This window comes from Xiphophorus couchianus, chromosome 3 (genome assembly GCF_001444195.1).
Source record: "Xiphophorus couchianus chromosome 3, X_couchianus-1.0, whole genome shotgun sequence".
Taxonomy (NCBI): domain Eukaryota; kingdom Metazoa; phylum Chordata; class Actinopteri; order Cyprinodontiformes; family Poeciliidae; genus Xiphophorus; species Xiphophorus couchianus.
Window position 1 is genome coordinate 3161052 of NC_040230.1, and position 11232 is coordinate 3172283.

The 11232-nt window shown below is 39.4% G+C and overlaps 1 protein-coding gene and 1 long non-coding RNA gene across 2 annotated transcripts in view; one reads left to right on the forward strand and one right to left on the reverse strand.

Annotated features, from left to right (window-relative positions):
- Positions 1 to 11232, forward strand: part of LOC114142302 (neural-cadherin) — a 137320-nt gene that overhangs the window by 120848 nt on the left and 5240 nt on the right. Inside the window, exons 25-33 of the mRNA XM_028013516.1 lie at positions 1473 to 1600; positions 1997 to 2124; positions 2846 to 2957; positions 5959 to 6139; positions 6878 to 7044; positions 8033 to 8297; positions 9163 to 9343; positions 9484 to 9734; positions 10508 to 10665. Coding sequence (XP_027869317.1) covers positions 1473 to 1600; positions 1997 to 2124; positions 2846 to 2957; positions 5959 to 6139; positions 6878 to 7044; positions 8033 to 8297; positions 9163 to 9343; positions 9484 to 9734; positions 10508 to 10665 — 1571 coding nt within the window. The remainder of the gene's footprint in view (positions 1 to 1472; positions 1601 to 1996; positions 2125 to 2845; positions 2958 to 5958; positions 6140 to 6877; positions 7045 to 8032; positions 8298 to 9162; positions 9344 to 9483; positions 9735 to 10507; positions 10666 to 11232) is intronic.
- Positions 8862 to 11195, reverse strand: LOC114142303 (uncharacterized). The gene is made up of 2 exons (XR_003594989.1): positions 10767 to 11195; positions 8862 to 9320 (listed from the first exon to the last, which is right to left on the reverse strand). It is a non-coding gene; the product is annotated as an uncharacterized LOC114142303 (long non-coding RNA).

The following is an 11232-nucleotide window of genomic DNA, read 5'->3' on the forward strand; positions in this document are numbered from 1 at the left end:
TTAAATTATCTGTTGGTTTCTAGTGATTTAGAGTCAGAACTAAAGCTAGAAACCTGAAAGCTTAGCAAGCTAATAAAAGGTGAGGAAGAGCATTAATACTGATGTTTTTTCCTCTGACTCTGATGCTTCTTGGAGGTTCTAGGTATTCTCTCTCCAACTCCCCCGCTTGCTGCTTTGAGACTTCAATTTGAAATGTGACACTCGTTTGATTAAAGTCAAAACATTATTTTAACTTCTAAGCTCTCTAAGACACAGTGTGATCTAACACTCCCAGTGGGGAAGCTTCATCAGCGCGTCCTTTTCAACAAACACAAAGTGTTCATCAATCTGCTGCTGTAGAACAGCATCTCAGCGGAGGAAACGCTTCATAAACTCTAACGTCAGCTCCCGGCGGTTCTTATGTGGTGTTAATGGATTAGCCCGCCGATGGCCTTTCAAGCGCTCCTTGCATAATCTTGTGGCATTAGCGTTATGTAATTATCGAACCCGGGTTGTTGCCAAGCGGATCTGGGGAAATAAAAATCAACGGTGATGGCAGCATTGATGTTTCTGAGCCATTTTTCACTTAGATGTTCAATATTACGACTGACCCGGTCACAAACTCGCACACATACACACACGCTTTGGCATGAATACACACATCTTATTGGGACAGACGGTGATTGACTGAGGGGATTTCTGCTGCTGTTGATGGGATTCAGCAGCTTACACAGCAATAGTCATGATGGCATGCATCAACTTTTCAGACCCAACAAACAAAGTCATCCTCCATCTTTTGTGCTTTGTGCTTTTGATGTGACGATAAATTAATACAAACTCACTGTGCAGGATGCTTTTATTCATATCTATTATATTTAGAAATGCATCAGTGAGAATTTACTGGCCGATTTTTGATCTCTGGTTTTGTAAAGTTTGGAGCCACCAATCCTATATTTCCCTTTAAGAACTATGAGAAGGTATAAGAGCAGCAACAAAAATGTATTTTTCTAACCTTCCTGCTGTGAACACTCTTAGTTATTTGTCTGAGAGAGAATATATTACCTTCAACGAAATATCAGGGCCAGGCTAAGAAAAACATTTTTTAAATTTAGACATTAAAGTAATAATATTATGAGAATAAGGTCACAGTAATAGGAGAATAAAGTTATAAACAGCTAATACTACCAGAATAATGTTGTAATAACACAGGAATAACATGATAGTAATGCAAAAATGAAGTTATAATATTACCAGAAGAAAGTTATAATTTTACCAGAATAAGGTTGTAATATTAGAAGGATAAAGTAGTAATTTTATGAGAATACGTCCATGAAAATAATAAAATATAAAAGGAGCAATGTCTGTGCTTCCTCTACCTGTTTCAGTATTCAACTCTACGGATTCTGAGATTTTTGTAGGTTATTCTTGTGATGTTTGAATACAAAATAAAAGTTTGCAATCAGAATCCATTTTTTTTTCTCCACTTTATCCAGAGTTAAGGAATGGAGTTCCAGTTCTGAGCATAAACCACGGATCAGGAACGCTGACCCTTCAGCTCCCACCCAAAGCTACGATCAACGACCGGCGCTGGCATCGCCTGGACATAATCAGCGATGGGAAGGTAAGACAGAAAAACAGATGGATGGTGATAAAAAACAATACCATGAGTGTACGTATGAATTTAGATATTTAGAATACTGAATACTGAAAAAATACTCCTATGTTGAACAAACATTGACAGTTTAGCATGACCTAAATATTTAGCTTAGAGATAAATATTTAGTTAGCAAGCTAAATATTTAGTTTGCCAACAAAATATTTATTTTGAAACTTTGACATTTATAAATAAGTAACATGGTGAAAATATGACTTTAAAAATGTAATACCTTTTTTAAAATCTCTTTAAAAATGTTGTCTCAGTTGCTAATAATCATTCAGTAAACAGTATTTGATGAGTAGCACCAGGCTGCTAATCAAACACCAGTGACTGTTTATGCCCCTTTCCCTCTCTGTTCAGCTTGTCCAGCTGATCCTAGACCAGTGTGGTGGGGTTCCTGTGAACGAGATGGAAGGTGTGGGAGGGGAGACCCGAGAGATCGATGAGTCCGACTGCAGAGCTGCAGGAGAAACGCCCGGGACCCAGCGGTATGAAATAACCTGGAGACAGTGGAAAGAAATCTCCACCATCTGCAGAATAGTGGTGGTTAATAATTGCGTAATTAACTTTGCATAGTTAACTACGCAAAATTTACATTTTGAAAGTTTTTGGACTTTCATTTGGGACTCTACTGCTTCTGAAAACAGCCCAAAAGCTTTAAAAAAAAACACCCAACCAGTTTTTGGTAATAAGATGTCTGGAAAATGAGTCATTTCAAAAACCTCCAAAATGTAACTTCACAAATCAACAACCACTAAACCTCACTTAGCAAGCCCAATGAACCTCAGCCCGTTACCTAGCAATACTGTACAAATAGAGCTCCAGTATGTTTGGTCAGCTGGTTTTACCTCTGTATAATGGCTGCTGGAAAAGACAAGTGTTTTGTTGTTGACTTATCATCCAGAAACTACTTGCTGCATTTTTGTTGTTTGTGCAGAAGGCTCTACATCTGCTTTTCAAAAATGTAATTCTGCATCTGTTTTCACGTGCGAGTGTAAATGTTGAGTTGGGGAGTGTGACGGCTCATTCAGAGAGGAAACTAAAGCAAATTAAAACCTCATTATCTAAGAATGATTTTGTGCAGAAACATTGAACAGGTTAGGTTTGGTAAAAATAAAGTTTTTACCAAAGACTTTATTTTCTAAACCTTCTTTAGCTTGTTTTTTTTTTTTGCTCCTTTTGCTGATATATTTCTGTGCTTCCTATCAGGTATTTAAATGTCTACCAGCCTCTTCAGTTGGGAGGAGTGAAGGAAATGTCCCCCTACCGCCGTTACCGAAGTTTTACTGGATGCATCCGAAACCTGGTGGTGGACAGCCAGGTAACACAGCTCTGCATGTTTCAGTGTGTACTTTAAATATTCATGGGGTGAGCACAAAAAAAATCTGTTTGTGCTGGAGCAGTTTAAATTTGAATAACCTCAGGTTATATTTAACGGTCAGAAACTAATGAATAGGATTACCCATCATTCTCCTCCAAATGAAAATGAGTCAATAAAAGAAGTGAAGGAAACACAATGTGTTTGTGTTTTCATCCTAAGAATCATTAGGTTTTCCTGGATGTGTTTCTTGCCTTGAAATGCATCTGCAGTGTGTATGTGCCTGCTTCTCTCTGTTTGTGCATGCATGAATTCACTCCCACCGGCTCCTGTGTGTTTGTGCTCGCGCGCCGTGGGGTTGGTGGTCGGACAGATGGTGGTCTGAGCTCGGCTCATCAGCCAAGGCCAATATAACAACATCACAGTCCAAAAGGTAATATGAATGAATAGAGGCTCTCGCTTCCCTGCAAGCTGCTGCGGTTCCTCTGCTGCTGAAGGAAAAACCTCAACAAGCTCCCACAGATCCCAGAATTTTTCCCAGGAAAGAGTTTAGTCAGCTTTAAAATGAGCAATGTGGAAGTTCAAGATGTTAGCATCAACACTGTTATTTTTCCCACAATCCCCTGTGTTTTGAGGCTGTATCTGAAATTTGTTAAGAGGTTAAGACAAAGTTTTCCCTGTTATTACATTTTTTCTGAATGTGAAGGACGGCAGAAAAGTGTCATGACGACAAATTGTGAACTTCTTTATTCAAATTACACAAAACATAACATCAGCATGTGGACTTGCAATTAGCTCTGAAAATAAAATAGATTTCAGATTTCAGATTTATTTCTATCCCAAACTGGGCAATTGATGTTGCAGCAAAAATAAAAGACAAAAGTATCAAAGATTAAAAAAATAAAAAACTTTTTATACCAGGAAGTCTGAGCCTGATGACAGAAGGCAGAAACTGGAACTCAGCATGTAAAGGATGAGAAGTATCAGCAATAATGGCTTCAGTTTTCCTAACAATTTGTTTTTTACACAGTTCCATTGTTCAGCCCCTAAGATCTTATTGGTAGTATGTATTGCTCTGCTAAGGGCATTTTCTGATCTAATACTAGGATTTCCAAACAAACAGAGGAGGAAAAAAGTCAACACAGATTCAATCAATATATGATCTATAAAATAGGATAATCAATGACTTATCAACTTGAAACTTTGCGAGCCTCCTTAGATAAAATAATCTTTGCTGGCCCTTTTAGTGGAGGTTGAGTCCTGTAGAGTCCTGAGCTACTTCTGCATTTCTTTCTGCTGAAGTTCTGGAAGTCATTTGCCAAGGAATGTTATATCTATCTTAACTAATTTACTATGATCTACTCATAGTTCACAGCAAAGATGAAGAGGGACATTTGAATTCAAGTTGAACTCAAGTGACAAAAACAACCACTTAGCAGCCAGCATTGGCTTTTCATAATTACTGCTTTTTAATTTAAAGCTCTACAGACATAAAGTAGAAACAGATAATTCATTGTTGTAGTTTTAGAAAATTAGGTCATTTTATGGATTTAACTGCCAAAGACTAAATTATTTTGGACAGTGTATTAAATTTTTACATGTATTATTCGTTAAGATGAAGGTTTTCTAAATGTACCAAGATGAAAAGCTAAATCTAAATTGATTTATGATGTTTGCCTCCTCCAATCCAGAGGACGCCCCAACCAGCAAAATGAGCTGTCTTTAATTATAGGTCACGCATGATGAATGTCCTTTAATATTCTCATAAAATAATGATTCAAATCAGCACTTTTCCTACATTAATTACAATTTTATTAGATACGCGAGTTGATAAAACTGGTCCACAGCCCATCTGTGCTTTCAGAATGGTGAGAACCCAACACTCCATTTCAAATGATTAGTTACTGAACTTCAATTGAAATTCGCTTTTTACAAAAATAGAGCACATTTTAACCTTTAAAGTAATCTAAATCTGAAAACATGTATCCTTCATTTGATTTAGGATTAAGAACTATTTCTTAATTTTTCAGGTTTGATTGTGCAGTGATAATATCAACTCCTTATGGTAAATGTGCTGATGAGATATTTACATATTTACATATAACCAGTGGATGGAAATAAAAAGGAACAAAGTGTAATTTAAAAAAATAACATGTCCTGAACTTACAGTATATATTAATTTAACTTGAATGGATATCTTATGCATAGCTCAGTTGGGTAAGTTTTAGGTTAGTAATCTAAAGGTCCAGAGTTGTAAACTGTGATGTCGCTGTTTTTATGAGCTAGCATGTCTTTGCTAAAACACATCTACATTTAGACACCTAAAGAGTCTGACGTAAATTCTGGATGTCCAACAAAGGTTTATTTTTAAACCAAATACTTGCCAACTATTTAAAACTACACATCTATGAACCATTTATGCCAATTTTCGGTGTATTTTGAACAAGTAAAAGTGTTTTTCTCTGGCACAAAGATGTAAAGGATCCTCAGAACATTATGACGGGGATGTTGTGACATCCTTGCTTCTAGAAACGGGAAACCTTTTGAATTTTAGAAACTTCACATCCCCGCCTTACCTTCTTTTCCTAAGATCTTGTGGCAATACAAAGCTGCTTTCTAAACCCCCAAAAAGAGAGAAATAGTGAACTCAAAAAACACGCTTGTCATTGCTGTGTAATCAAAGCCGATTTCCCAGATTTCTTTAGAGGAATTCAGCTCACATTTATGTGTTAACACAGACTGACACACCACAAAATGCTGCCGCAGTGCGCCTGCCAACTGAAACAATGGGCTTGTGTGAAAATTTAGTGCATGTCGAATTAAGTCTTATTGCATTCTAAACTCAGGGGATCAAAACAGCGGAATTAAAAGAAAATCCAATCTAATGTTGGCCGTGAATACAGCCTGGAACTCTTTAGACGTCACGTTTTATGTTTCAGTGCACTGCTTTTGATGAAGCGTTACAGAGCAAAGAAGGAATGTCAGCTTTCTCGTTTCGTCTCAGGTGTACGACCTGGCGAGTCCAGGTGAGAGCGTCGACAGTGCGCCAGGATGCAAGCTGACAGACGGCGTGTGTGTGACGGCGGCCGGTCCTTCGTGTGGCGTTCACGCCTCCTGCCTCGCCGACTGGGGCTCCTTCAGCTGCGAGTGTCGTCCAGGATACAACGGACACAAGTGTGAAAGAGGTGAGAGACCCTCTGGTGTAAAAACTCTTGTGGTTAAAGCATAGTTTTAACTCAGGGTTATAATACTGCTGGGATGAATAAAGTACTTCTATTTTCATTAGAGTTCAGTTTTATTTGATTGTGACTTTTTGTCTTGTTCAGTTAGCTTTAGTTTGTTTTAATAGTGTTTGCTAGATTTTAGTAGTTAAATGTTTAGTTTTTATTAGTTATAGTTTAGTTTTTTCATACTTTGGTTAATTTGTAGGTGTAAAATTTCAAAAATGATTACCATGGGCGTGCTGTGGTGGCGTAGGGGATAGCGCGACCCACATTTGTAGGCCTTGAGTCCTCGACGTGGGTTCGATTCCCGGACCCAGCGACATTTTCCGCATGTCTTCCCCCTTTCCTGTCAACCTACTTTCATATAAGGGACACTAGAGCCCACAAAAGTCCCCCTGGAGGGGTACAAAACAAAAAAAAAAGATTACTGTAATATGCCGTTACTAGACGCAAACTGCTTGTAGGAGGGGAAAAAATCTATTTCACAGCAGTTCGAAAGGCTGATAAATACAGTACATTCAGAAACACAAAACCGAAGGATATTATATGTATAATTAAAATATGTTTTATATGTATGAATATATGATGTAATTCCAGTTAGCTATAGTTTTTATTTATTTCAGTTAACAAAAATGTTTTCTCAATTCCAGTTTTGGTGTTCGTTAGCTGTAGTAACCTTGCCCTCCGTTCACTGTTCAGCTGTGCAGGAGTTCTCCTTCGACTCGGACAGCGTGATGTGTTTTCAGCTCAGAGGAGGCGGCAGCTCCCGACGCACCAACATCCAGATGCTCCTCCGGACCAGAGCCACCTCGGGGACCCTGCTCTCCGTGGCGTCCCGGGACTCCAACGAGTACATCATTCTGGAGGTCAGCCTGACTTTCAGCTTCAGTATTTACCTACTTTACTGCTAAATGACCTGTCCATGCCAACATAAACAACAGCTACTAGTTACTGAAATCCCATTCTGGGTTTTAGTGTCATTAATACCTTTTATAGTAGACACATAAATCACGGATTGGCCCTTTTTCCTACAATAGGTCTTGTTTTCCAGGTGATTTGGAATCAGATTGAATCAAAACTGGTGGTGGAACTCCATTAAAATGTTAAACTGAGGTAATTTGATGCTAAATTATTGAATAAATAGATATGTGAGGTCAACAACAAAGATATTAGTTGTTTTAATCTGTTATTTAGATTATTTAATCGTCAGATTGGTGCAAAGTGCTCTTATACCGATTCAACCTTTGGATGTTTCAGGAACTTCTTTGAAAAAAATCTATTTTGCTTTTTAGGTTTTAAGGCTTTACTGATTAGCTATCTCCTTTTAGCACAATTTGATCACAACAATAGTCTTTTCCAGCGTCCCATCAAATGATTTTTTTAACCAAAAATTGATGCCCATCGATAACATAACAACGCCTTTTATCCTGAATAGTTGTAGTTTGCGGATGTTGCTGTGTGTCAAATTTACTGGCATACCAGAAAAACACCAGCACAAAGGTTCTTCTCTAAGCTTTTGTATTTTTGTGTTGTTTCTTCAGTAGTTCTTGGTACAGCGCCACCACAGGCCAGTGGTTGAACATGTCGCTGAGGAGTTTGGTTTCAGGAGACTACGCGTTATCCTGATGTAGATGAGAATTGGACAGGATATTAAAGAAATAGTGTAGCACCAACAATTTTGTAAAAGTAAAAGCTTTCTCAGTTTTCCGCACACTAAATAATTGTAAATAAATTAAAGACTAGTTCTTATCAATTATTCAGTGTGCAATTGCAATGAAACATTAATGTATTCTTCATATATATTGTTTTACAGGTCTTTATTACTTTTCCTCCTTTAACTTTTCTGCTTTTCAGATCAGTGACGGTCACATCTCAGTGCGTGCCAACCTGGGAGACGGCGCTCACTCTCTCCAGCTCCCCGGTCACAGAGTGGACGTCGGACTGTGGGTCCTGGTCAGCCTCGGTCGCCACGACAACAGGTTTACCCTGCGACTGGAGCAGGGAGGGGGCTCCCGGGAGGTTCAGGCGCAGCTGGGGAGCCGCAGGGAGATTGTGGTTCATCCGGCCAGCTTGATGGTTGGCAACAGACCGAACGCTGGAGACAAGGCTGACTTCCAGGGTGAGATCTTGCTCTCATCAGTATTCATCTGCCAAAAGGATTTTATTTAACCTTAATTTTAAAAAATTCATGCGAGTTAAATAATTAGCTGTACATGTTATTGGGACTCTTTGGTTTTGGTATTTCCTTTACAGAGTGTAGGCATAAAATTCACATATTGTGAATTCACAAATTCACAATATGTGAATCTTTTCACATATTGTGAATTTGTGAATTCACAATATGTGAATCTTTTCACATATTGTGAATTTGTGAATTCACAATATGTGAATCTTTTCACATATTGTTGCTGTACAACCTGTCACTTATGAGTCCAAAGAATCAGGACAAACTTCTGAGCTGCAAATAGTTTTTAGCTGAAATATGTCATAAGTTTTGGACTCTGACTGCAAATGCATGCCACACTTCAACTTTTTCTTTTCAAAAAATGCTGTAAACATATAAAATCTTCTGTCTACTTAAGATTTATGCTTTACTTCATGGTGGTCCATCACATAAAATCTTAAGAAAACAGACAATAAACAGTAGGAATACTTTTGCAGGGCACAGTAACTGCAACACTAGTTAAAGGACAAGACAAACACCAATTTATACTTTATTAATAGTCAGACCTTACTAAGCATTTTGAACAAGTGAGAAACGGTTTTATTTTGGTTTGGAAAGCAGCAGAACTACATTCTGATAACAGTTTGACTTTCAAACATTGAGTTGTTTTGATAGACCTTCATGATTTTACGTGATACACTGTTTACACCTTGTTCAACAGCTTGTTCTGGCCTGGTAAAGTCATCAAAACGTTGGTCTGACACCTCAAGTAAACTGCCAGTTCGTCTTTTCAATCACATGTTGCTGTTTTTCCGTACAGGCTGCCTGCGGGACGTCCGTTTTAACGGCCACATCCTCCCTCTGGACGGCCAGAGCCGGGACCTGGTGACGCTGCTGGAGCGGCGGGGGGTCACCTCGGGTTGCTCCAGCGACGCATGCAGAAGCCAGCCCTGTCGCAGCCCGCTGCGCTGCATCGACCTGTGGAGAAAACACCAGTGCAAGTAAATAATGCATGAACGCAAACCCACACAGAATAAAGTGAACTGAGTTAAACATATTCAGGTTTGATGAAGCTTTTTTAGGGTATTTGTGCCAGTTGGTGCTCATCCAGTCATCTCTGCTGGACTCCGACCCGCTGCAGGTGTCCGGGCCCTCAGGTGACCGTCACCGATGAGTCCGGTCTCCAGCGCTGCGTACCGTCGCCCTGCGGCCCGTCCTCCTGTCGTAATGGCGGCACATGCCATCCCCTGTCAGCTGACAGCTACCAGTGCCGCTGTCAGGAGGGATTTAGGGGTCAACATTGTGAACTGGGGCAGGTCAAAGGTCAGCGGATGACTGCTCTCAGCCCCAGCTCCATCCTCGCCATCAGCATGTGCCTGCTTGTCTTTATTGGTAAGAACAAGTGATTGTTAAAGTGAATTTTTTGTGTTGCTTTATGTGATCTGAGCATACGTTTTGCCAATATCACACTCCTGCACCTTAAAACTGCAGTGTTTAATTTTTACAAAAATATGTTTTTTTCCATATTTGTTAAAACTTTCACCGTGTTGCAACAGTTTGATATGAGACACAAAATTTGAAAGATTGATGTCCACCGTCTGAAGAAATGCACCGATCCTGACCAACAACAAACAATCAGAGCCAGGAGGAGGGGCTTAGCGCTGTCCATCAACTTCATGTACTGACTGCTAAATGTTCTAATGGTGGAGAAACAGTTCACTGTTACAGGAAACTGTTTATCAGGTGTCATCGGTGGCTATGCTAACTAGCCTTAGCATTCGTGGCAGGCTATGTTGCATAAACTCGGATGATTGATAGCAGTAAGACCCTCCTCCTGGCTCTGATTGGTTGTTTTTGACCAGGAGCGGTGTATTTTAGCAGACAATAGTAGCACTGGGAGGAGATGAAGCAGCTTGATCTTTTCACAGATTATCTGTCTCATATTGTCAGGTTGGGGTGACAGTTTCAACAAATATGAAAAAAAATATTTTTTATAAATAATTGTTTTTATAAAAGTTGCATATAGCAGTGATAAAGCAAATGTCTGGTTGTTTTGTTAAACTGTAAAGCTTTAAGGTTTAAATATGTTTCATTTTGACAAGATGCTCTATTAATTTCTTCTACCTCCTATACCTGTGTGGGGGTGCATGTGTGTGTGTGTTTAGTGGTGTTGGTGGCAGTGACTGTTTGGAATCAGAAAGGCAGCCGAAACAAGTTCAGGAAGCGAGGAGTTTACCACATCCCTGCTGAACACCAGAGCTGGGAAGACATCCGAGAAAACATCCTGAACTACAACGAGGAAGGAGGAGGAGAGCAGGACCAGGTACCCAGTCACACACACACACACACACACCCACACACACACACACACACACACACAACGCTAAACATGTTCAACCTTCTGCTTTTAAAGTTTATACTCACCTGTTCACATTCAGAACATTTCAACAGAGAACAAGTTGATCCAGGAATCAGAGTTTTGTTGATTTACTATCCAGAAATCACCTGCTGCATTCTTGATGGTTGTGCATGAGGCTCTACTAATGCTTTCCAAAAATGTACGGTATAATTGTGCATCACTTTGCAGCCTTTTCCACTTATGAACGTAAACACTGAGTTGGAGGGCGTGGCCAACAGCAGCTTATTTGGATTTAAAGTGACAGAAGCCCTAAAGCATCTCATTCTGAAAGAAGCTCAGAAGTGAGCAAACTGAAACCTTGTTATCAAAGAATGATTTGTGCAATGAACATGTTTTGTATAACCCATAGACCTATCCTAACCTCTTCAAGGACGCATAGTAAAGTCTTGGTTGCTGAAGTTCATCCAGAAACAAGCTCATGTCTTCAACAGAGCCCTGACTATAATGAGATCTTTAATTCATGGACTACAT